Source organism: Psittacula echo, assembly GCF_963264785.1.
Source record: "Psittacula echo genome assembly, chromosome: 1".
NCBI classification, from domain to species: Eukaryota; Metazoa; Chordata; class Aves; order Psittaciformes; family Psittacidae; genus Psittacula; species Psittacula echo.
Genome location: NC_137735.1, coordinates 84,011,686 through 84,037,953, shown reverse-complemented (window position 1 = coordinate 84,037,953; position 26,268 = coordinate 84,011,686). Strand labels below are relative to the sequence as shown.

General features: G+C 48.6%; 1 protein-coding gene across 1 annotated transcript; it reads right to left on the bottom strand.

The window, feature by feature from the left end:
• Positions 1–586: 586 nt before the first annotated feature.
• Positions 587–26,268, bottom strand: LOC308228266 (alpha-2-macroglobulin-like protein 1; the record flags this gene model as incomplete). Its single annotated transcript, XM_080631529.1, has 35 exons — positions 587–627; positions 762–864; positions 4,021–4,089; positions 4,811–4,901; positions 5,124–5,248; positions 5,361–5,576; positions 5,714–5,928; positions 6,334–6,496; positions 6,869–6,943; positions 7,171–7,327; positions 8,087–8,168; positions 8,308–8,484; positions 9,535–9,618; positions 10,232–10,286; positions 10,774–10,895; positions 11,487–11,613; positions 11,724–11,949; positions 12,615–12,729; positions 13,517–13,601; positions 14,377–14,529; positions 14,769–14,918; positions 15,213–15,358; positions 15,721–15,784; positions 16,426–16,656; positions 16,869–17,036; positions 17,537–17,646; positions 18,065–18,179; positions 19,171–19,282; positions 20,555–20,639; positions 21,092–21,251; positions 21,705–21,725; positions 23,738–23,790; positions 24,326–24,488; positions 25,176–25,359; positions 26,210–26,268. 35 exons carry the CDS (start codon positions 26,266–26,268, stop codon positions 587–589), a joined length of 4,302 nt encoding a protein of 1,433 aa, XP_080487655.1.

Below are 26,268 nucleotides of genomic sequence, written 5' to 3'. Positions count from 1 at the left end.
TGGCTTCAGGCTACTACTAACAAGCCATGCCCCTTTTAGCAGCTGGGTATGTCACCTCACAAGACAGTTACATCTTCCCAGTTTCAGCTTGCTCCTTGGGCAATGAATAGAGTGGGGGGGTTGAGGGAATGGAGCCGTGCTTCGGTCTGAGGGCCTTCATTAGCACAGGTTGCTATGGCTTTGCATTCTCACTGCATGCGATGCTTCCTTCCTCACTCTCATTTTCATAGAATTATAGGATGGTTTGGGTTGGAAAGGACCATAAAATCATCCAGTTCCAAACCCCCTGGCATGGGGAGGGACACTTCACACTAGACCATGTCACCCAAGGCTCTGTCCAATCTGGCCTTGAAAAGAGATGATGGCCCTGTCTCCGCATTCCATGAGAGCCTACCAGCTGCCTCTGGCTGCAAAACAGCCCCAGCACCAGCTCCACACACCTAGCCACAGGCATCAGCCAGCTTTTCTTTCTAGCTGGATGCATGCTCCCCACTGATTACCATCCCCCTTCCCTTTTTCGATTGCTTACATTCCCCATGTTCCACCCTTCTGATGCCCTGCGTCACACAGGCACTTGCTGCCTACCTCAACTACAGACAGCACCGTAGTCAGCCAAGGCTTGCTCCTCTGCAAAAGGAAATAAGGAAGTCGATTACACACACATGCATGCACACAGAAAAGAGTGCACAACATCTTTTCCCAGACAGAAAACTAAGAACCCAGCTCCCAAACCCCAAAGTAGGAGGGAATCGGCAACTCACCTGGCTGGTAGTAATCGTAGACTTTGATGATGGCTGGTTTCAGGTTCTTCATCTGAATTACTTGTTCCAGTTGCAGAATGAAAGTCTGAGATTCATCGTTGAGCTTGTGGAGGTGGAAAGATATTAGCAAGGAAGGGGAGAAAGAAGTATCACACAGTATCACAGTATGTTAGAGATTGGAAGGGACCTCAAAAGATCATCTAGTCCAATCCCCCTGCCAGAGCAGGAACACCTAAATAAGGTTACACAGGAATGTGTCCAGGCGGGTTTTGAATGTCTCCAGAGAAGGAGACTCCACAACCCCCCTGGGCAGCCTGTTCCAGTGTTCCGTCACCCTCACTGAGAAGAAGCTTCTTCTCAAGTTTAAGTGGAACCTCTTGTGTTCCAGTTTATACCCATTACCCCTTGTCCTATCATAGTTTGCCACTGAGAAGAGCCTGGCTCCATCCTCGTGACACTCACCCTTTATATATTTATATACACTAATAAGGTCCCCCCGCAGTCTCCTCTTCTCCAAACTATAGAGACCCAGCTCCCTCAGCCTTTCCTCATAAGGGAGATGCTCCACTCCCTTAATCATCTTAGTTGCCCTGCGCTGGACTCTCTCCAGCAGGTCCCTGTCCTTCTTGAACTGAGGGGCCCAGAACTGGACACAATATTCCAGGTGCGGTCTCACCAGGGCAGAGTAGAGGGGAAGGAGGACCTCTCTCGACCTACTGACCACCCCCCTTCTAATACACCCCAGGATGCCATTGGCTTTCTTGGCCACAAGGGCACAGTGTTGGCTCATGGTCATCCTGCCATCCACTAGGACCCCCAGGTCCCTCTCCCCTACACTGCTCTCTAACAGGTCGTTCCCCAACCTATATTGGAACCTGGGGTTGTTCCTGCCCAGATGCAGGACTCTACACTTTCCCTTGTTATATTTCATCAAGTTATTCCCTGCCCAACTCTCCAGCCTGTCCAGGTCTCTCTGGATGGCAGCACAGCCTTCTGGCGTGTCAGCCACTCCTCCCAGCTTAGTGTCATCAGCAAACTTGCTGACAGTACACTCAATTCCCTCATCTAAATCATTGATGAATATATTAAATAATACTGGTCCCAGTACTGACCCTTGAGGCACTCCACTAGATACAGGCCTCCAACTGGACTCCGCCCCATAGACTACAACTCTCTGGCTTCTGTCCTTCAGCCAGTTCGCAGTCCACCTCACCACCTGATCATCCAGGCCACACTTCCTCAGTTTAGCTATGAGGATGCTGTGGGAGACTGTGTCAAATGCTTTGCTGAAGTCAAGGTAGACCACGTCCACCGCTCTGCCATCATCCATCCACAATGTTATTTCCTCATAAAAGGCTATGAGGTTGGTCAAGCATGACTTCCCCTTGGTAAAGCCATGTTGACTGCCCCTCATAACCCTCTTATCCTTGACATGTCTTAAGATGGCATCAAGGATAAGGTGTTCCATCACTTTCCCAGGGATGGAGGTGAGGCTAACTGGTCTATAGTTACCCGGGTCCTCCTTCTTGCCCTTTTTGAAGACTGGAGTGACATTTGCTTTCCTCCAGTCCTCAGGCACCTCTCCCGTTTCCCAAGACTTGGTAAAGATGATGGAGAGTGGTCTAGCAATGACTTCCGCCAGTTCCCTCAGCACCCGCGGGTGCATCCCATCTGGACCCATGGATTTATGGATGTCCAGATTGCTCAACTGGTCCCTAACCCATTCCTCGTCGACTAAGGCAAACTGCTCCAGTGACCTGACTTCATCTGAGGTCTCAGGAGTACAGGGCTCTTCAGGACTGCCTTCAGCAGAGTAGACAGAGACAAAGAAGGCATTCAATAACTCTGCCATCTCTGTATCTTCTGTCACCAGGGCACCCATCCCGTTCACCAGTGGGCCAACCTTGCCTCTGGTGTTAGTTTTATCAGCTATGTATTTGAAAAAGCTCTTTCTGTTGTCCTTGACCCCTCTCGCCAGATTTAATTCTAAGGAGGCCTTAGCCATCCTAGCTGCCTTCCTACATCCTCTAGCAGCAGCCTTATATTCCTCCCGAGTGGCCAGCCCCTCTTTCCATGACCTATAAACTCTCCTCTTCCACTTGAGCATACCCAGCAGTTCCTTATTCAGCCACGCAGGTCTCCTGGCCCTCTTCCTTGACTTCCTACGTGTCAGGATGCTCTGCTCTTGAGCTTGGAATAAGCAATTCTTGAATGCCAACCAACTATCTTGGGCCCCTTTACCTTCAAGCAGCCTTGCCCATGGGATTTCCCCTAGCAACTGCTTGAAAAGGCCAAAGTTTGCCCTGCTAAAGTCCAGGGTTGCAATTCTACTTGCTATTGTACTGGCCCTACCACACAAGATCCTGAATTCCACCATCTCGTGGTCACTGCAACCAAGGCAGCCCTCAACCTTTACTGCTTCGACCAGACCCTCCTTGTTAGTGAGGATGAGATCCAGCAGCGCTCCTCTCCTGGTTGGCTGATCCACCATTTGCATGAGGAAGTTATCATCCATACACTGGAGGAACCTCCTGGACTGTGGCTGGGTTGCTGAGTAGTCCTTCCAGCAAACATCAGGGAAATTAAAATCCCCCACGACAACCACGTCCTGTGACTGTGAGGCTGCTCTCAGCTGCTTGTAGAAGGCCTCGTCAACTTCCTCACCCTGATCTGGTGGCCTGTAACAGACACCCACAACAGTATCACCCCTGCCAGCCTGCCCCTTAATTCTCACCCACAGACTCTCAACTCGCTCATCCCCTGTTCCTGGACAGAACTCAGTACATTGCAGCTGCTCTCGCACATAAAGAGCAACCCCACCACCCCGCCTGGCTGGCCTGTCTTTCCTGAAAAGGACATAGCCCTCCATGAGTATATTCCAGTCATGCGAGCTGTCCCACCACGTCTCTGTAATTGCCACCAGATCATAATCTCCTGACTTAACACAGGTCTCCAACTCCTCCTGCTTATTTCCCATGCTGCACGCATTGGGGTTGCATCTTCATCTTCCCTAGCTTGAATGCTTTCCTGCACTAAATATTTCTAAACCATTACAGATTCTGAATTTCAGAAATGAGTGTGGATAAGGAATAGCAAATGCTTACACAATGACAATGAAATTGGGCAAGCTTCCTCCATCCACAGTTCTACCAGTGCTCTTTTTCCATGCCTAGCCCAGCCTCAGGCTTCTCACACAGCTCTTTGTCCTCTGGCCTCTTGCACTTGCTCTGCCAAACCAAATGGTTTTGTTCCCACTTACCTTGTCCAAATAAACGTAGACCACATCAGCTTTCACTTCTATTTTCTTAACAACGGCTCTGCGCTCCAGCTGGGATGGAAAACATTAACACAAAGAAATTTGTGAGCACTTTCTTTATGGCTTCCTGACCTGGGGGACCTACTGCTGTATTGAGAGGATGGTGTGGGGTCTGCGTGGAACTGTGTCTTTCTCACAGATAAGGGCTTTAGTGGTTACATATTTGGTAGTCCCTCCTGGATACCCCTTGAGAGAATCTCAGGGCTGACCTCTGCTGCCACTGCTCAGTTCAAGGAATCTCCCACTCTGGGGACAAAAGGCTGTGTGGATAGTACATAGGACTGATACGTTGGTCAGCAAAGACGTGCAGATCCCAGAAAAGATTCTTGTTAGCTCATCTCACTTACTGCTAGACTGCTCTGAAAAACCTGCCTGGGGACTGTGCACATAATTCATCTTTCAATTTTATGGCTTAATTAGGGGGGCATGAAAATCTTTTGGGCTATAGTTGGAGTTTCTGTAAGAAATCTTGTCTTAAAATTTCTGGCAAAAAAATCCCAGTGTTTAGCACACCCAGCAGTACATTGTTCCTGGCTGAAGTTAGAATAATGTCAGTGAGAGAAGCTGAACCACCTCTGATCTCCTGTAGCTAACTTTTGTGAGGCCTGTACAGAAACCAGAAGTTTTGGTTCAGTTACAACAACAAAAGGTCTCTGCTAATTTAGTTACCTTATGGCCTGAAATTAATAGCTCCCAACAGAAGCAAGCAAATGGGACCCTCCAAAGTCCTTACCAGCATCCTGGAACTGGGAACCAGGATGAATCCAGACAGCAGGGAGACCTCCAGGATCACCATGTTGGACGTGACCCTGCTTCCAATGTAGCTGGAGAAGAAGAAACAGTCAGAGGGTCTGGCTCTGTGAGAATAGTGCCCCTCGAGTCCTCCTTCCAGGAGGTAGCCAGCACCTTCGTTTCCTACCCCTTCCACCTACAAAATTCACACTCTGCCCCAACTGCCAGGTCCCTCCATTGGAGCCCTGAGGCTTTCCTGGTTGCTGTCCCCAAGCACAGGGGGGTTTGCTGGAGGAGGAAACCCTTGGGGTCACCTGGTAAGGATGTGGATGGTGAGGACACGTGCGTTGGCCTGGCTGCAGTTGGTCAGCTCTGTGTTGACGCGCAGAGTGAAGGTCACAGCAGCCCGTTGGGGAGGCTCGTGGTACCTCAGCACTGTCTGTAGGGTGAGGATCAGGATGGGAGAAGACAGGCCAGGCATGATCTCATGCAGGGAGAGAAGGCAGAGTCCTCCACCTCTCCTCTTTCCCACACTCATCCCATCACCTCACCTGAGCAAAGACACAGCTACTGCCGTGGACCTGCACCAAGAACTGCCCCGGGACCTCTGCCAGTGCTGCCTGCTGCACCAGCAGCCTCTTCTGGCGACTGACTTGGAAAGTCTTCCCAAAGCCCCTCTGAGACTTCACCCTCACAAGTGCCTGTCCTGAGGTGCTGAACATTCTTGCTGCATATTTAGCTAAGGCTTGCAGGCCAACGACTGTGTCCTAGAAAGGGAGAGACAGTCAACCTTCTGGAAGCATCAGCTCTAGTGAAGCTGACTTGGAGCAGGAAGACTCAAGAGGATTTTCCCTGACAGCCTCAGGTGCAAAAGTATATCAACCCACAAGGAGCTACTTGTTACCTGGGTGGAGGCAAAGCCCCCATAGGCATTCTGTTGACTGGTCAGCCATGCCACAATACCAGCCGCAACTGTCATGTCCCCTGCATGCACCCGTGGCTTAGAGAGGTACGCCAGGAGCACATAGGCTGTCAACTCTATGTCCACTGACTGAGTACCAGGCCAGAATTCTGTGGAAGCCGGAGAGCTTGGCTTGGGACTCCAGTGGATTTGTCCTCCTGCAGAACAAAGAGAAGCATGCAGGCTATCTGGAGAGGAATATAATTGGTTGGATTCACAGGAAACAAAACCCAGAGTGCTTTCAGGGCTCCTTCAGCTTGTTGCCTGTACTGAGCTCAGCATCGTTTTCTTCAGTGTATTCTCCTGGGCTTCATCTGGTCTTAGCTCACAGATTCTTACCTCCTGTCTCAAGAGGGCCTTGGAATCTTCACACTGAGAAAACTCTTCCTGATAAATCACCCTCTCAGCTTGTGAAAACACCTACTGTACTCTCAGTCACAGTGCAGTTACTACTCAAATATGTACAAATCCATACGTAATTTTTAACCACTCTAGCTTAACCACACATTACTCCAGATCCCAGCAGGTGAATAAGAAGCATTACCCCAAAAAGCAGTCAGCACCTGATTTGATGGCCTGCTCCTCCAGTTTGTACAGCAGCTCCTGGGTTGTCTCATAGTCCCCAGCCAGGGCAAAGGCATAGGCCAGCAGGGCTTCTGTGTAGATGTTGGTGATGTTATGAACTGCCTGCTGCAGGCAGCGGAGGGTAGCCTGCATCAGCTTGCCCTGCATTGGGAGAAAAGACACATGCCAAACTCTGACAGGGGCAAAAAAGGAGCAGGGGTGCTCATTCCAGGGAGCCAGGTTATGTCTTCCTGATGTAGTTCCAGAGAAACACATTCAGTTGCACAGTCACTTGAGGAAACAATCAGTGAGGCCCAATGTGTGCTGGGAGCCCTAGCCACCAAACACTATTGCACCATACCAGTTTTACAGCGCTGTCTCTTTTGAGGAAGGACTCGACAGTTTGTCCAAATGTTAGCTCTCTCACAGCAGTTCCCTACCTGTTCCTGGCCTGGAGATTGACAGCATTATGGGCTGAGCAGTGCCTAGGCATGGAAGTGTACAGGAGAGCAGGAGCAGCAGGAGCGTGCTCACCTTCAGCGGCAGACCCAGCTCCAGCAGTGCTGCAGCGACATATGCCCCGAGGGAAATCTCATCATCCACGCTGCCCTGTGAAGGGAATGCACCTTTCATCCTAAGTAGTGTTTGGCAGCAACTCCACAGGAGGATAAGCATTCCTTTCACATTCCCAGCCCCATAACCTGCTCTCTTTAAGGCTGGTTGCACAGGTTGCAGGAGAGACTTTCCAGCATCCTTTGGGATCACACTATCTTTTCCTGTCACAACATCCATCCAGCCATTTCCCAGCTGTGCTGCCTGGCTTGGCCCTCATTTACCTTCAGGGAGGAGTGAAAGAGGCTCCCTTTGGTGGCAAAGCAGCCACTGGGAAGCTGGTTTTTCTCTAGCCAGCGTATGGCATCCTGGACGTTCCTGTCATCTACATAGATGTATTTTCTGGCTTGGCTGAAACTCTTGACTACAAAAGCTGTCAGCCTGGGAAGAGGACAAGTTGCAAGAGAAAGACAAACACAAAAAAGGCAAAGATAAAGTCAAAGGCCTCCTGGTGCATGTCCCTGAAGTTAACACTGACATAGTGGTGTGCAAAACCAGTCATTTCTGTACAGAAAGGCAAGCTTAAAGTGGAAATGGTCCACAGTCCCTGCAGCCTGACTCCACAAATGTACTATGCATGCACTTTACTCAGTCATTTCACAGGTGAAAAACCTCTTGCCCCTTCCACTTCTATCTGTTGCACTTTGTCTCCCTCAAATACCTCAAGACAATTGTGAATTCCCCATTTTCTTCCTCCCTTCTTTTCTCTATTTCTCCCAGCCCAGACACCACAGGGTCAACCTGGGCCAAAGCAGACCTTTCAAACTCTCCCAAGCAATTTCCTCCCTGGGGAGATAGTTTCTTATTGCTCTTCCCTGATCTACCGCTGGTCAGGATGTACCTTGGCTGCCAGAACACCACCAGCAGTACATGGGTCTGTGGGGCAACAGCATGGCCACAGAGATGAAAAGGGACCTCCTACTCCCTACATCTTTGCTGTTCCATTTTCCCAGAAACTCCGCAGGCCTGCCTCACTGCTTTTTCAAGTGGCTCAAGTCTCCAAGTCTGTCTCCCTGCCAGAGAGTTCCTGGGGTCTCCATCCAAAAGAAGAAGCACACATCCTAACAGCATTCCCAGGCACATTAGCTGCTCTGGCCCACACAGCTAAAATCGGGAGTGAGGGATATTGGCAGTGCTTACCAAGTGTTCCCTTCCCCATCCTGCTGTCCAAAGACACTGTAGGACCCATCTCTGTGCCTATAAAGAAGCTGCATCTGGTACCCTAGGGAATGGGAACAATGATTAGTACAACACAGTAACACAGAGGGGCCAGCATTGACTAAATGAGTGCAAGCGTAAGAGCTATGGGTAGATTGGACACTGGGGAAGGCAGAGGAGCAGGGTGAGTCTGTTGTACTTGCCATTGCGCAGGAATCCTGTTGCCCTCTCCTTGATCTCAAGGGTCAGCTGCCTCGTCTTCTCCAAGTACTGTAGCACATAGACAATGGGAGCAAAGAGCACCATGTTCTGCTCCCCACAGCCATGGGGCAACTGCACCAGGTGGTCCATGTTCTGCAGTGCCGTCCCCATGAGGTCACCTATACAAGGGTATGAGAAACAAAGCAAGTGTAAGTATGATTTGAGGTGTTTCTCAGCCAGGTAGTGGATAATTATCTCAGCACATGGGGAAAACACTGGAGAGAGGATGAAAGAGGAGTGAACAAGAGAGTGCAGGATGAAGAGTGGTGACTGTTTTGCGGTTTCCCAGTCTTGCATCATGGTGCAGGATGACCACACTATGGAGTTTCTGAGGAACTTTCTCTTTGCAGTCTGAAGGGCTTCAACCATAACGAGTACATACCCAGGCTATGAGCAGAGCTGCAGTTGCTCAGTGTGCATCACACAGACAGACAAATATTAAAGCACTTAGGGAAAGGTGGAAATTTCCCATGTTTCTGGGTCTTTAGCCAGCCCTGTTCTACCTGGCCATATGTCAAGAGTCAAAATGTCAGTAAGTTAGCAGGGGTGCTAGTCAGATGGTGTGAAGGTGTCTGTATGTCCTCCAGCCAGCCAGAAAACGTTAGTATTCAGTTTATTCCTTTGAGGTTCTATTGCACAATATCCATGGCTATTTATGCCAGGCCTAGCTTCATATCAATTCTGGTATGGGGGCAAATGAGCCCAGTGCAATAAGAGTTTTGAATGGTAGGTATGTCTGGTCCCATAGCCTCTCCAAAGTGTTATTTTGCAACTTAGTAATGCTGAAAATGAATTCTTCTCTCCAGAAGCTTTAGTTGTAGCAGCAAAGCTTAACAGGAAGACAAGATGGTTATGAGCTTTGCTGATTATATTTATGGAGTATTAGGCAAGTTCCCGAAGTCCCATCAAAAATAAAGACCTAGGATCTCTGCTCCAAAGTTCCAGCTAGACAAATAAGGATTATTCTCTTCTGCAGTTTACTTTTGTCATGAAATCCTAAGTGCTAATCCAAAAATCTGAAAGCCTGGTGTTGGCAAACCTTGCAGAGAATAAACACAGCATCCTCTTTGGAGCAATTTCATGTCAGATGGATCCCTTGACACCACCACCAAGCTAAGCCTTGCTCATCTGTAACAGCAGCCAGTGAGCCCACAGCAGGAATCACTTACCTGAGATGGAAATCGAAGCCCTGGTAGATCCTTTTACTACATTTTCAGGGAGGTGAATGGACACAGGTTCTTCAGCCATGTTTCCTGAAAAAAAACCAACGTGTGTAGCATGAAAAAATCAAGCCAAATCCATCTAACTAAAGGACAATACTGGCACAGATAAATGGGACACTGCCTACATCCTGCTCACACTGACTGCTCCCCACAGTCTGTCCCAGTCATCACAAAAACCTCTACTGCCTGGAAACTTCTCAGATTCGAAGAGAAGTGAGAGCTGCTGGGCAGCCCGAGGGCTCATTGAGCTTCACAACCCAATTTGCTGGGCTCCACAAGAAGCACAACTGGTCATCACTCAGCAGCTAAGCTGAGTCTCATCCTGGGGAGACTTTCAATGATGCAGGGATAGGGTGGGAGGGTTGGAGCAGCTCTCACTGGTGACTGTGAAGCCCAGGAATATCCAATGGGTGCAGTATGGGAAGGAGATGACAGCAGGATTTTGCCACCTATACTCAGTGGCAAATTCAGTAGGACAGCACATGTAGAAGTAATATTTGTTGTTCTTTCTTGTCTAAAAGGAAGCAAAATTTGCTATGTGGAAAATTATTTGAGAATTGTTCGATCAGACCTCCCGCAGTTTAGTTCTATTCTCAGTTCTGGTTATTTCGGGCTGCAGAACCCATTCAGGCTGTCCACATACCTCCTCTCGGGCACAGAAGGGAGCTGAAAGACTTCTCCACTAACACACCTTCTGGCTGCCAGGGCAGGAGCATGAACGTCAGACAGGAGAAACAAGAAGACATATGAAATTCCCAAAATTTCAGAGCAAGTTCAAGTCTCAATTCAGTGGTTAGTCCCCAGGCTGTCAGGAGCTCCATCCTCCTCACCTTTGGCAGGCCTGCACTGCCAAAGCCTCACTGCTCAAGAGAGCAAGAGCAAGCCTGAGGGATGGGGCTTTCTGGTCAGTGAGCATATATAAAAGCTCATGTTCAATGGTTGATTGAGCAGTGAAACACAGGGAGAAACACAGACATGATGTATGAATGTAGCTCAAGAAGGAGTACCATAAGAAGGGAATAGGCTTGGCTAGTCCTGGAAAGAACAAGGCAAACAGAGCCCCAGCCTTGGCATGCTAATGCTGGCCAAAAAATGAGGAGAGAAATCCATTTAGGTGAGTTCAGCCTCCCTTCCCCCAGGGGCAGAGCTACCCAGACAGAGAAGCAAGCCTGCTCTCATACTGACCCGGACCAGCAAGTGTTTGACCAGTGCATGCCTCCGCTTCAGGGTAGATGGCAAGGGCTTCTTGCCCCCACAGCGCAGCATGGTGTCCAGTACCTCTATCCTCACTGTGATATTCAAAGTCCCTAGCAAATAAATTGAATAGAGCCTGTTTCTTACACCTGTGGCCAATTAGAGTCAACTTGCGTTAACTGGGAGTGGTGTGAGATGCTTGGGGTAGCTGGTCTTCACAGCTTCAGCCATTTGGCCGGTAAAGGTGAGCCAGCCAGTACCAATGGCTTTTTCAGACACCCCAAGCATGAGGGAACTAGGTCACCTAACTAACAGGTGACTTCATTACACTACAATATGACTGGAACAACAAAAGTTCCAAAAGACCATTGGATCTCATTGTACCCTTCTTATTGCATCTGAAGCACAGCACCAGCAATACAATGTTCCCACACACACATTCATGCAGTCCCTTCCTCCCCAGCTGGTCTTGCAGCCCTCTCCTTGAGAGTTTTCCATGCCACCTATTTAGTTCCTGCCCTCTCTGGTGAGCCTGTCTAAGGAGAGAGAAAGAAAGCAGATATAATGGATCACATGTTTGAGCCACTAAGAACAAACTTTGGGATGCAAGTGATGCAAGGCTCTGCCAGCTTCCCTGCACCTCCCACTCCCCCTCACTTCAGTTTTAGGGCTCTCCATCACCAATCCCATTTTCACAGCCATACCCAGCTGCACTGCTGTCACATTCCACAGAAAGGTCTTGGACTCCTCTGCGCACAGACACTCCTTATCCCTGCAGGTCCGGCATGGCTCTACCTGGAAGTCTGAGGATTTAGCCAGGGCCACACTGATCTAAGGGAATGACAGATGCAAATGAGTAACTGGGCAACTCAGGAGACAGCTTGGCACAACGCGCTCCACAACTGGATGGCATGGGAGATCTGCCCCACAGGGGCACACACCTGCATGCACTGCTGTAGGTAGTTGAAGACGGTAGCTTTCAGCATAAAGGTCTCTCCTCGGATGATGGAATACGGCAGTGGCACATCCACAAAGAAGGGCTGGACTGTTCTGAGGCTCGCGGTCGGGGCAAGGCCAAACCCCCTCCCAGCCAAGCAGAATGTTTTGACTTTCCATGCTGCAGCAGCAGCAGGTGCTGTGACCAGGACAGTCCTGCTGCCATTGGAGCTGAGAGGGAAAGAGCACTTGCATGAAGAAATTCATCCCATTCCACTGGAATGAGGAGGGCTCATGGCCCTGGGTGAGGGGGGTTATGCTGATCCTCATGCTTGGATCAACCTCTGCTAAATCACCAATGACTTATGTTCCAGTGGCTCACAGCAAGGCAGCTCTGAGCAGTTTGTTCCCTAGAGTCACTTAAACCCTGCCTAAATGACATCAGCAATGCCTTTATACTCTTCTGAGCAAGACACTACCCAAGCATTCCAGCTGCATGCACTCACTCAGCAGCATGGTGTCAGTCAACAGCATGACATCTGGAAAGCAGCAGCACCGTATTCTCCTGAGTGCTGATTCATCAGTCTTAGTCTAAGTACTGTGAACAAGGGCTACAGATTTATCTGGTGCACCCACCAAATTGAGAGGTTAGTAGAGTGCACCCAGTGGCAGTTGGTGGTTTGGTCTGAAAAAGTATTGCTCTTCCCTAAACTTGTGTAAGCTTCAGTGCTGCACCTCAAAGTCTACTAGTCCTTCAGTCTGATGCACTACAAAAAACTCACATGCAGACCTCTCTTTACACCTATGGCTGGGCTTTTGCACAAAGGCAAGTCAGCCAAGACTCAGTATCAAAGGGATCACCCTTCTGACCATTTGTAAAGTCGTACATCACTTACCCAACAGAGAACAGGTTCCAGATCCAAGTTTCAGGGAAATAGTGGTGAAGCCTTCCATGGGCTGTAAATTCGGGTTGTTCCTTAGTGATTCTTTGGTCTTCTGCAGGAAGTCCCCCTGAATGAAAGAGCAAGGAGTCCCACCAAAGTGGGAGAAGTGAACCCTGCCAATGGCAGACAGCCTAGCACAATGGCAAGAGGCAAAGCAAGCAGTAAAAGAGACATGGGAAGGGTCTGGCAGAGGAAAAAAAAGGGAGCGGGATTATGTGGTAAAAGAGGGAAAATAGGAAGGGAAAAGAGAGTGAAAACAGGAGAATCATCTTGCAGTGAGCTGGCTGCAAGTTTTCCAAGACTTGGTTAGGCAAAGCCCCTTGCTGACCTGACCCAGAATTGGTGCTAAAGAGACAAGGGACCATCAGAGAGCCATTTTAACTGACACTTTTGTAATTCTGTGAATAACAATACTGTTTGCTGGTCTGCAGAATACTCACAACCCTCTGCAGGCAATGATTACAATATCAGCAGGTGTGTAAGCCATCTTAGTATGATTACCTACTACAAACTCAGACACAGAGGAAGGAAGTGACTGTCCCTGCAGATGCAGGTGGGGAAGGACACACAGCCTTTGACGTAGTCACTTAGAAACAGATACTGGCCCATACTTGGGTTTGTCTGTGCCAGGAAAGGAATGCCATCTTTCAGTGTCATGTTCTTCAGAACCCTTTTTGTATGGACTGGGTCATTCCTGCTGAGGCTGGTGGACTGGGCAGCAGGAATGCTGCTCCAACAGGAGCTGTAGCATCACTCCTGCTACTCTTCAGAGAGCCAAACTTCACCAGCAAACCCCAGAGTGCTCTTCCATCTGGGTGATCACATGTCCCAGGTAGGCTGAAAGAACAGCTCACCCATGGTTGGCTTCCTATCCGCCCGGTGAAAGCACTGAGACGGCTTCTTGACTACAAGGTTTGAAAAGATCTTCAGCCCCATGCTCTGTTAGGAAAAGAAGGAGGACAAGGGAGGCAGTAATACATCTGTGAGGAGGAGGTCACGAAACCACCAACTCTCTTCTGGGGAACACTCAGATGTCTTGTTCATCTCAACTCATTTCCAGTGGCAAGGGCACAGAAAAGAGGTGCCAGCGTCCTGCCCCATCCTCTAATGCGTGCTGGAGGGAATAGCTGGATGAAATCCTCATTCAGCTCCCAGGGCTGTGACATGGGCCTGTCCACAAACACAAGAGATGTCTCTATGATGTGCAAGAGCCTCCTAGGGTGCATCTCTATCACTAAATACAAGAGAACAGGGTCTGATCCCCAGGTCCAAGGCCAAATGACACTGCCTGTGTTGCGTCCATGCTGCTTAAGGCTAGTCCTTTCTAGAGGAGATGATACGCCTTCAAGACAACAAGAGATCTGCCTGAGAACATCCCAAACAAATAGGGCCAGAGAGCAGGCTAACAACGAAGCCATGTCAGCTGTCTGTGATCTAATGCTTGGGTCACTCCCTGTCTCTCTTTTCTCTAATACTTTAAACAAACAATACACAGCCCAGGACCTAACTCCCAAGCCAGAAAGCTGGGGTTTACTGGTCCAGGATTTTGCTTTCTGCATCTGTGGAGGGGAATACTCATAATGGGATTGTACATGAGCTGTCAGTACAGACAGCAGGGGCTGTCTGAAGAAGGCAAGGCCTTCTCAGATGGATGGGGGAGAAAGATAGATGCCCGTAATTTCAGCAGCTCTGGGAAGAATCACAAGATGGTTACCCGGAAGAGGTTAAAGATGTCAGGCTGAAAGGAATGCTGTGTCTTCCCCCCTAGCAGAGATGATGTGGATTGGGGCTGAACACAGCGATCTGAATGCTCTTCTACTTGGGCAGGGTATCCATGTCGGTAGGCAGTAGGGAACAAACCATAGACCTAGGGAAAATCACAGTCAGGCAGGAATTAGGCAAGGAGCAGATACTTCCAGATGCTGCACTATACCTTCCCTTAGAATATATATCTGTTCCTGGCCATCTCCCAGGCAAACCGCACTTTCTCCTCCATGCAAAGTCCTCTCCATCCAGTAGCCTCTGGCTCCCCCTGCCACAGCCCCTGCCCACCTCCCCCAGCTCATCCATCACCCCTGCTTTTCGTCTGGTTTCACAGACACTCACCATTTGGCTTGTCAGCTCGCTCTCTGGTCTCACAAGGAACATGTTTTCATCCACTGCCTGTACTGCACACAGGGAGCCAGGGGCTGCCTGCAGCCGGAGCTGCACTGTTGACCCTGGGTGGGCTTCTTTAGCTGTGAAATCCACCTGGACCTTGACCAACAAACCAAGAAAGGAAATGTGAACAAGAGAGAAAGGGGAGTAAAGAGACTGACAGAGAGGTGGCACAGACAGAAAAAGGGAGACTGGCTGGAGTCTGCTCTGCTCAGCCACTGCTAGGAACAGAAGCCACTGCTGAACCTTTCCTGGTCCCTGATCACTGTGCTGCATTCATCGCCTTTCTCTCTTCTCCCCAGTTCTCTCTTTGAAGGATCTGAGGGTCTTGTTCCCTCAGGCCTGCTGGCTGCTTCTTGTCAGCTTTCCCCCAGACGCGGGAGTGAGTCTTACCTTGTTTTCAAAGCACAAGGAAACATCAAAACGGATGCTGTCAGCTGTTACCCCTCCATTGGGGAAGATAGCATACACCACTAAGGAAGGTGATGGAGTCAAGTCAGCAGTGAAGGTCAAAGGGATGGAGAAGGAGCCCTTCAACACTAAGGAAGGAAAAGCAAAGTGCTTTCATCACAGCCCCACCAAGATCTCCTTCTGCCCTTCTCCTTTTTCCTGCTTCATAATCCCACAATGTCAAACCAATTCCGCCTGCTGCTCTGTCTGCCCTCTCCCTTCATTTCTGATCCCATGTGCCCTGTCTTCCCACAGTTCCTCCCAGTCCCTCTTCCCATCATTTAGCCTCTCATTCTGCCTTTTAGGCCTCTTCCAGCTGACACAATTGCTTCCACAGTCGTCGTGTCCCCCCCCCCCGCCCTTTTCATGACCTACAGATTCAGGGAATTTGGGAGACACCCTGGCAACTCTCACTGTACGACGTAGAATTGTCCAGCTACCGCAGACTTACTGTTCAGCTTCCCAACCTGGATAGTCCTCTGGCCCCTGACAACAATTCCAGCCTTCCCCGTGACCTGTGGGAGGAGGGACTTGTAATGAGCCCATTGCTGTTTGCCACTGGAGCACAGTCACACTCACCATGTGCATTTTGCTCTCCTAAGCAACCTCAGAAATAAACCGGGGATCCGATCCAACCCCCACCTCAGAACCAGCAGATTTATAGACATCACAGTGTGGGAGGAGAAGCTTTAACATGTGATATTCTGGTCTGGTCTGTCCAGTTAGGACAATGGATGGGTAGTGGGTTCACTGGACATAAGTGAGAGACAGTTAAGGTGTTGCCCTTCTAGAAGGCAGGTCTCCAGACTGGACCAAAAGCCATTTCCACTGAGCATCTGTTTGATACCCAGAGTGAAAAAGTGATGCCCTATCCAGTTTTAAAGGGAGAAGATTTTGACAGCAGAATCTGCAGCCTTGATGGAGGCTAAGTGTGTAAAGGGCTGCAAAAGCAGAAGCCTTCTCCCACCCATGGAGGTGACTGGGACCCTGATACCAGGACCTCCAGGCTGAGCTATACAGGGTGTAATGCTCACCCAGCTCTCCAAGAACAAGTTCTTCCTGTCATTCCTCCAGTGATGACCTAAGTTACATCCTCATTTCACTGGTGTCTGGTTGCATTAGTGCAGCTTTTCCCCCCAGGTTCTCTATTACTCACATAATATACAAAACCTATGCGGCTGGTGTTTTCTCCCAGGTCATCCCGACTAAGCATGAAGGTCACCTGGACATTCTGCTTCAGCCCGCAGGGCAGTGTTTCTGTGAGTGGGTGTATGTCCAGGAAGCTCTTGGTTGTGACATGGAAGGGCTGCAGGTGATGGAAAGCATTTGTGTAACTGACATCTGTTTTTCGAGGCGTGTGTGAGAGATCATCTAGTGTGAACCTTCCCTGAAAGGCGACCAGAAACACACAGAAATCAAGAGCTTAATGACAGCTTCAGTGCTTTAATGTCATCAGCTTGATTTGGGAAAGGCTGTTGCTTGGTGCCTTCCCGCTGGCTCTGCCCAGGCCTGAGCTGGAAGGGGGCTGCAGGGCAGGAGTGGGGAGCACCAGCAGAGCTCAAGATTTCTCACTTTCCCATAAACAGAGGTGGGATTTACCTCCAAAGAGACTGATGAGCTGTTCCAAGCAGTTGTGTCTAGGTTGAACGATGCTGTTCCACTTCCATCGGTGATGTACGTTTTGATAAGCCGACGCCTCATGAACTTTATCACAAGATAAACTTTTCTGTTTTTCATACTATTTCCATAGTGATCCTGAAGCTTTATCTGGTGACAGCACAGTGAGGCAGAAAACCCAAAGTCAGATATTTCTTCCAGTGTCATACCCAAAACCTTCCTCCCTCTAGCAAACATAGAGCCTCCTGAGTAGGTGGCCTTAACTTCAGTCTGGCCTCAAGAAGACTGTGGAGAGCACAGGAGACATATAAAACTCCCTTATTTCTAAAGTTAAGGTGAGAGTGATTAAAACCTGTCCACTCCAAAAGGTGCCTGTGGCTAGAGCATGAGCAGCTCATGATGAGGCATCCTTGCAACCCAGCATCCCTGTTGAGACATCACTTATTCCTCTCAGCAGAAGCTGGAGAGGTAAACACATCAGGGAATCTGAAATGCAGAAACTGGAGCTGCACTGTCAAGTACTGTGACACACTGCAAGGTAAAACACTCTGTCTGGGGAATAGGAAATGTTTTGGGTCAGTAAAATCTCCTAGACACTAAATTCCTTGGCAAATGATGGTAGGGAAGAAGATTGGGGAAAAAAAAGTCACCTTCCCTTTATAGGGTACTCCAGGGATGTAATATGCATTTGGTGTCTCAAACACTGCCCTTGCAGCTGTCCTGGAGATGAGGATTTGGCTGGAGGTGTTGATCTGCACCCCTGTTGGAACACAGAGTGCAACGAAAGCAGGATCAGTACTGGAGGTGACTACTGCACCCTAATTTAATCTCAATTTGTTATTCCCAGCCCCTCCAAGCAGAGTGTCGCAAACTTCCTTCCCCAACAGCAGCACCCTTCAAGGTTTGAAGCCTGTTCCTCTGGTAGCTCCTTTAGTGGTCCCCAAGCCCCTTTCTGGCCTCACGGACCACACTCCCAACCACACCTCACCCACCTGCTGCTCACTGAGCAGCTCTGTAGGCACAGCAAGTTCCTTGGGCAGGACTACTCTAGTGTCCTGTGATGACTACTCTCCACTCAGCAGCGGTGGAAGAGAGGCAGAGGTGCGCCCATCCTGACCATCACACCCCTAGAATGGTCTCTTGCACCCTTGCACCTCCTCTGCTGAGCTCGTGGGTACCTGTGCCTGTCTCCATGAGAGAGGCTTCTGCATAGAGCTTGCCATCTTCCTCACCGGGAGCCAGGTTGAAGACTGACATGCTTACAGGAGGCATGAAGCACCCCTTGCTCGCAGTCTGCAATAGGAAGTGGTAGATATTATTTGGGACTGGGGAGAAGGGAAGGAGTCATATGTACAAGGTACTTCCATCATAACTGTGGACTGCAACAATAATGCGGACGCACATATAGATACGGTTCACATTTTAAATTCTGTATTTTCTATTTTATATGCATGAATACGTGCAATTCATATTGGAGTAATATAAACCAAAACACACATCACAGTTTTATCACAGTTACAATGCTGGCAACTTTCCAGCTTTAGTAGAAAACTGAATACTGGACTAACTGGCTCACAGAGCAAAGTTATGAGAATTTTAATAGATATAGCTAGAAGTGCAGAATCAAATGAAAATTCAAAGTAGTTAATCATTTCCAAAGCTGGGAGATTACAACTACAGTAATGAGTCATAATGACAAAGCATGAAAAAATGACAAAGCATGAAAAGTTTTCAACTATATATGTGCAAGGGATAAGCCCAACTATGAACTACTTTGTTAGGAATGGAAAGACGTAATAGGATAAGTATCAAAGTACACAATGTGTAAATAGACAAAAAGAGAAAACAAAATATAAAAGCTATTGTGTGATTTGGCTATAGAATTAACCATGTCTCCACCATACATTAGTGTCCTTGTGCAGCTCCAGGATAGGTTCCCCTTAATGCAGTGATTTTGCAACTAAAAAAGCTCGCTCTATTTCTGGCAAGTTACACTTCTTTCCAGAAAAGAAAACTCCGTATCTCTCTGTGAGATTCCTCTTTTCCAAGCCTTATCATTAATGAAATTACAGAGAAGAATTTCTGGGAGGTAAAGGTGTCTCTGCTGGTCTGGGCAACAATTGCATTATTTGAATGAAAACATTTACTTACTAGTGTACCTATACATTACAGAGGTTGGCAAATGTTCCCTACATAGCAGTTCATTCTGTTTACTTTACCAGTTGACACTTAGTCCTGTGTGGAGCTCCTTCACTACCCATGTATCTTCCTGGATTTTACTCACCAGACCGCTGTATTCCCTACAGATGTCCTTGCTGGAATTGAGAAGACGCCTCCTTGCCTTCTGGCACAAAGTGACCCGCACAGTCCCTTGCACTGCTTTCCCATAGCTGTACCTGCAAGGAGAAAATGAGGGGAGCTGCTGAGCAGATGAGCTGTGTTTTTTGCTCCACATAGGTGGCCTTCCTGATGGAGGTCTTAATACAGGTAGCATGCAGGCAGGCATAAATGAAAATACAGTACACTGTCTGGTCAGGGAGTGTAACAGCACAACGCTGTGTCCAAGAGAGGCAGAAACAAAGCACAGACAGGAAAGGACCCATCCTCTCCAAAGGTCTCCCACTTTTGGTTGCTTGCTTCCTGGAGCTGCAGATAAACACAGAGAGCTGACCTGAGCTGATGTGCCCACACAGTGCAGAGCACAGTGAAGAAGCCAGCTCAGGTGTGAAAGCAGCAGAAAACAGCACCAGCAAATAGTATGGCAGTAATGAAGCCCAGAGTGACCTCAGACTTGCCTCACCATGGGCTTATCTTATGATCTGGACTCTTGTTTCCACCATCAGACCTGCTTTGCTGTTGTTTGCTAGGTACAGAAGTGTGTCCTTGTCAGTGCACACATCTCCCCTTCCTGCCTTGCTACTTTTCCTTGCTTTGACTCCTCTCTGGCTTTCCCTTTGGAGCAATACCCCTGACAGTATCAGTCATGATACCCACCATGGGGATGCAGAGTGCTGTACTGTGCTTCTACTAGAGTTTCATATGGTCTAATTTTAAATGCCCTGATTAATGAGAAATTATGTCACATCAGCAGCTAAGGCATACCAAAAGTCTCTGGACTACCAGCCCCAGTTGAGCTCACCTCCTTTATCTGTCTTCAAAGTGCTTTCCAGATCATTCTCCTTCCTCCTTCATGCTTATGCCATCTGAGATCATGCTTTCCTTCACACCCTCATCTGCTCACTTTTGCTAATGGCTGTATAACTAGAGAAACCCACCTGCTGCTTCTAAGAAGGTAGATCAGCAGTGTGTGAGAGGGAACAGCATAACCTTCTAAAGAAACACCAGTTCATGCTCCTTTACCTCAGCAGATCAGTCCCATATCAGATACATGTTTTTCCCCACATAAGGTCTCTCGAGGCCGGACAGAGACAGCTTCCAGAGCTTGCCTAGAACTAGTCTCCCTATAGCTGGATGGTCTTTCCCAAGTGTAGCTCATGTACCACTTCCCTAAGGAAGAACCCATCAGTTTGACTCTTCCAGTATTTGGGATTCTTCAGAAGGAATGACTCTGTTTGGATCTTCTTGATGGATTCAAGAGAAAGGAGACACACAGAAAGACAGACGCAGTTTAGATGATCTCTTTCTTTTCCCCTGAACATCCCCCTTACCTGCCACACACACGCAGTGGGAAAGTTCTGTCTGTAGCATAAATCTGAGTTGGTCCCTCAAAGAAGACATCAAACTTTTGCAACACTGGAACAAAAATCACAGAGTTACTCTGTTGAAGGCTACAGACTACATAGACATGGGATGACAAAAGGGAAGATTGTGTTTCTGTAAGGCTGGGTTCCCATGAAATAACATGTTCATGAGGTAAAAGAAAGACTAACAAACAACAGGAAAACCAAAGAAAGAATCCCCTTCCCCCCCCCCCCCCCCCCCCACATATGAACAGTCTTGCAGAGGTCTTTCTTTAGTGTATTCTCGCTTTGTGCCAGCCTAGTTGTTAGCAGATACCTTCTCCAGGAACCTCCAGCACAATCTCCCATGTGTACATTTCTGATGTTGCCCACTCTATAGATTGTGTTTAATCCTAGCTTTCAGACAGTAAATAACAGTTTACAGTGTTTGGCTATATATTGTTACACAGACAGAAACATGCGAATTTTCCCACCCTATTTTTTGTTCTCCACACCCCATCTTACCACGTTCCACCACCTTAAAGGTACTGGACACTTTCGAGTTCACCACACTGATGGTGTAGGTTCCCAGAGAGAGTTCATCAGCTAGCTGGAAAGAGAGATCTGCGATGCCCTGTTTTGGTCTCACATCCAGCCACTGGCCAATCCGATTTTGGTTTGGGTCCTGCAGTCCAAGGGAAGAAAAGAAGAGGCAGTCATCAGGGTTCAGAGGCTTTCACTGATTCCTGCTGTTTTTTTCCCAGATGGTGCTGAAGTGACCTAAGTGCTGAAGCACAAACTGGAGAGGTGAACCCAACCCACCCAGGATTATTCTACTCTGTACTGACATTGATAAAGAGGTTATGAAAGGTCCTGATATTTAGACTCTCCAGTCTTATATAAAGATGAAGTGTAAGAGTTAGCTGAAGCCTGGGCATTCCTGAATGTAGAAATGGATGGAAGTTGATCCATTTAGATTGTCAATGCTTGTTAACAAGAAGAATGTGACAGAGTATGCATGTGCATGTGTATACACAGACCCTAAGAAAAGGAGCTTGACTCAGTAAGACAGTGGCATAGGTATTATCCACACTGAAGTACCTCTCCTCATAATACCTGAGGAGTCTGAAGCACCCACCTGGACTTCCACCACAGAGTACTGCAAAGCAAACAGACAGCAATGTGAGACACTGGCATGACAAAGCAACTTTCATATCAACTTATCTTACCCAGCCAGCCCATACGCTATGACAACATCACAAGTCCCAAACATTACAATAGAAGCAGCTCAATCCTACCGAAACCAGGAGAATGAATTTGAAGTAGTAAGGAAAAGATGCAACATTTATGTTGCTGTTCTTTGGATTTGCTTTTTGATCCCTGAATGTTTAAGATGCACTTTGATAGGAACTCTACAGCTGTGAAAGCTAGAATTTGTTATTTGAAAAAGAAGAAAAATGGAGAGACTCACAAATATTATCATCCCAAGTTCACAAATATTAAAAGGCACTCATTTTGTAACATAAATCACAAAAATTAGTAAAACCTGCATCACCTGTAGGAAGAATAAACCCCACATTTTCCTGTAAAATCTCTGGCCTAGGAGGTGAGACTTGGAGATGTGAATTACTGATGACTGCAGCTGACAGTAACAGGGAGGGACAACGAAGGACATACTTCAGCCCCTCGAGGCCTATTAATTCTCTGATTTTTCTTATATCACTGCAGCTATCAGGAAGCAGCAGTGGTGAAGGACATGACTTGGGAGCACATGGCATAAGGAGGCAGGAGCAGGGGCTTGGGAGAGTAATATGTCTGTGAACAGAAGGCCACATGTTATTCACAACATTCATCATCCTAAGTTTCCACGCAAGTTATCACAGGCAGCTCTTTTTTCATTGAAACAAAACCAAAGTGCAGGTTAACTATTTTCACAGTGTGAATCTAATGCTGATGCTGGAAAAAAACCCAGCACCCGTGTTCTTTTCAACCCATCTAATTTACAATGTATTATAGCTTTAAATGCTGCAGTGCACATAAGCCTCATAATAGCTTTGGTTAAACATGAACTCTCTTGAATTTTCATCACAGCATTTTGCTAATGCTAATTTAGTTATACTCATGCATAGACACTGAATATTCATGGTCAAATGTCAACCAATTTTGGGCATGGAAACAAATGCATTGCTTGCTCTGTTCTCTAACTAATATAAGAGATAAGCCTTATATCTTATCTCTTTTATTAGAAAGGAGAATGTGATCCTAGGCCCTCATCAATAGCCTGAAAAAAGATGAAATGAAGTCAGCAATAAAGAAGCTGGGAGGACCTCTCCCTTTATCTCAGCCTTGAAGGACCTGATCCGACTTTCTGCTCATGTGTACCCTTCAGTATTTATTTGTCATGGTATGAATTCCTTAAACTGCTTGAGGACAGAGGAGTGTGAAATAGCCACAGCTTCTGGCTGCAGGTATAATTGCTTCCCGTAGGAAGATCCTAGTCTTGCGGTTTCCTGGCTAACACATATGCAAGCCTCTGGCAACTTCTCACTCCCTTGACACAGGGAGCATGAGCTGCTGACAGCAAGAACCCAGTATGATTTGGTCATACTGTTTTCTCTCTTTTCCTTTTTTATGATCACTTCGTGTATATCCTTCCCTGCATCCGTTTTCTTCAGATTGTGCAGATGCATCACAGCTTGCTTCTGACCCTCCTGCCACCCTCAGGTGCAACACACTCCACACAGCGCTGAGCTTCCCAGTGCTGCGGAAGGGGAGCTTTATGTCTGGCCAAGTCTGTGTACAACCTGTCTGGTAACTGCACCCTTGGCCAGCAGCCCACAGATGTGCCCAGGAGCCCTGGAGGAAGGAAGGAGGGCCAGGTTCATGCAGCTCCAGAGCTGCCCTGTACTAACTCAGCTAGCAGGGGGTGCTGGCGCACTCCCCACCAGCAGCACCAACCCTCCCACCAGCCAGCAGCTGTCCCACGAGAGCGACAGCACAGCCGATGGCAAACGGGTGCTGCTATCCCCACTTTAGTAGAGGATTGGCGTTGGCTGCTCTGGTGCTGCAGGCATTGGTACTGTCTCAGTCTCATGGTGTGAGGCTGGCAGAGGAGGCAGAACTGGCAGAGGGAGCCCAGAGACTTCTCACCTCCACTTAGACAGGCTTTACCTTCTTGTTAACAGGAGAAAAGTCTTGGGTCAATGTCACGATCCGGAATTTCACTGAAAGGAGAAAATGGAGCACATTACAGAGACTGGGTGCGTCCAGGAACACACTTGCCCTGCAATTGCCTTTCCCCAGAATCACATCTCCTCACACAGCTCTACCAGCAGCCCCACACCTGCCCTGCAGCCCCCCTTACTCTTTTCTCAGCCCTGCACACCACCTCTTCCCCCAGATGTGTAGCAGGAGCACAGCAGCCGGCCTCGCGTCTTTCCCACAGGCTACATCTGGGTTCCCTTCATCTGCAGCGTGAGCACACCAGTCCTACCTGGCCCTGGCTGAGAAGACCATATTCGGGTTTGCTCCCTCTTGAGCCAGCTCTGCTCCTAGAGCATGTGAGACCGACCTTTCCAGTCCCCTCCCACCCCTAAATCATGGTGCACAGGTACATCTCTCCAGACAGCAGTAGATGCCTTTCCCCTCTGTAGCCATGGAGGCCACATGACACAGTGCACTCTGCTCAGGGGAAACTGGGGACAAAGTCCAGGCAGGTCAAGGCAGGGAAACTGTCAGGGTGCTCCATGCAGTGCTCACCTGTCTGTCCTGGGTTATAGACAGCTTTATCCATCTGGATGAAGGTGCCTGTGCCAGCCCTATGGATCAGGACTTGCTTCTCTTCATTTACACTGAAGTAGTGGCCATTGGAGAAGCGCAGATGGACAGTGCCCACCTCTTGGTTGCCTGCAGGCTGGGGGACCTAAGGACACGAAGGAGGAGCCGCTAGGTTAGCAGGCAGTAGGATAGAACAAGATGGCATCAGAGCAGTGCTCTTCTCCCTGCTCCTGCTGCACAGTGAGGCCAGCCTCTTCCCAGTCATGCTCTGAAGGCCAGCACAGGATGTCCCCTCAGTGGCTGAGCGCTCTGCCTATGGAAGCATATGGGACAGACATTAGAAATGAGGGAAAGAGAACCCGTTCTGGCACAGAAATTGTGTCTGCCCCTTCACAGGGCTGCTACTAGAATCTGCATGGAGTGAGATGGAGAAGACTCAACCCATGGGAAGAGAAGATTTGTGTTGATAAGAAATCCATTTCCTAGAGTGTGCGGGTCACAGAGGCTGAAATTCACTCTTATTCATTTAGAATAGTGAAGAAGAAATAATAGAAAATAAGGTTTGTGGGTTTGACAGATCAGAAAGGCTGGTACTGAGCTTGTGTGTGCATTCTCCCATGTATTTCCCAGTCTTCCAGCACATTTCTGAGCCCTAAAGAGAAGCTTGGAGTGAAGTAGACATGATGGGAGGCTGTCTAAGATGAAAGCTCTGGCTTTCCCTGCATCCCAGTTCACAAATGACACCCTGTGACAGTGCATCCTTCTCAGAGGAGAGCCAAAAGAGCACACTGGAAGCTGCCAGTTAGAGGTCACTGCCAAGAATGATCCTGACCTGAAATCTGAAGCACTCAAAGATCCAGTTGTTCCGGACAACCTTGCGGTAGAGGCTGAGGTTGCCAGATGGGTGCACAAGAGTTAAGGCCACACGAATAGGCTTCTCCACTCCACGGAGGTCCAAGCACACCCTCTGGGAAGAGGGGTAGGGCAGTGCAGCTGGAACAATAATCAGGTACCTCCTGCAGTGAAGAAATAAAGCATCGCATCCTGGGAGTAATCTCACCCACTCTTGGCACTAATACTCTATGGTCTGAGGAAGCAGGAGGGTTTATCACCTCCCTGGAGGAAGTGGTGCTGCTCTGCTGGAGTGAGAGGGACAGATTAACAATGAGAGTGTGAACCTCTCACAGTTAGTTTCAGGTGACCTGAAAACTCAAAATGGGATGTAGCTCTGTCAGTGTCACCTCCAGCACTGTGAAACAGGACATGGGGTGTCCCCCCGCACTCTTGGGGAAACCTCGGGGTTTGGTGGGAGTACCCCTCAAGGACCTTGGGGTGTCACCTCGGTGGTGTCTGCCATGGCGGGTGACCCCCCTGTGTTTTGGGATGCCCCTCCACCCCATCACCCCAGGGCAGGCAGCAGCTACTGCCCCAATTGTGCAGCCAAGTCATATTTAGGTGTTCCCATTACACATGGAAAACAGAAAAGTATTTGCCCTTCTTGCTTTGAGATGGCTCCTCAACTACCTTGGCAGCAGACTGCTGCCTGCTTGATCATCCCCAGCCCTGCAGCCCTTTCCCTTTGCCCTTCGCTTTACCCTACACCTTTCCCTTCAGCCCACCTCAGACTGCAGTCCCTCACTCTTCTTATTCCCATCACCAGTCCTCACCTAGTTCTCGTACATGGTGATATCCATGAGAGAGGTTCTCACTTTCAGGAGGATCCTGAAAGCCTTGTGGCATGCCCCATACCACCCCATGCCTATCCCCTTCGGGAGATGACTCACAGGGTCTCACACTCTCCCCCTGCTATCCTGCACCCCCTCAGCATCACAGCTACCGGTGACCAGATTCTTAAATGGCACTTACGGTTGTGCCACTATCCCCAGGATGTAGAGCAGGCAGCTCAGGAGGAAGGGAGTCCACAT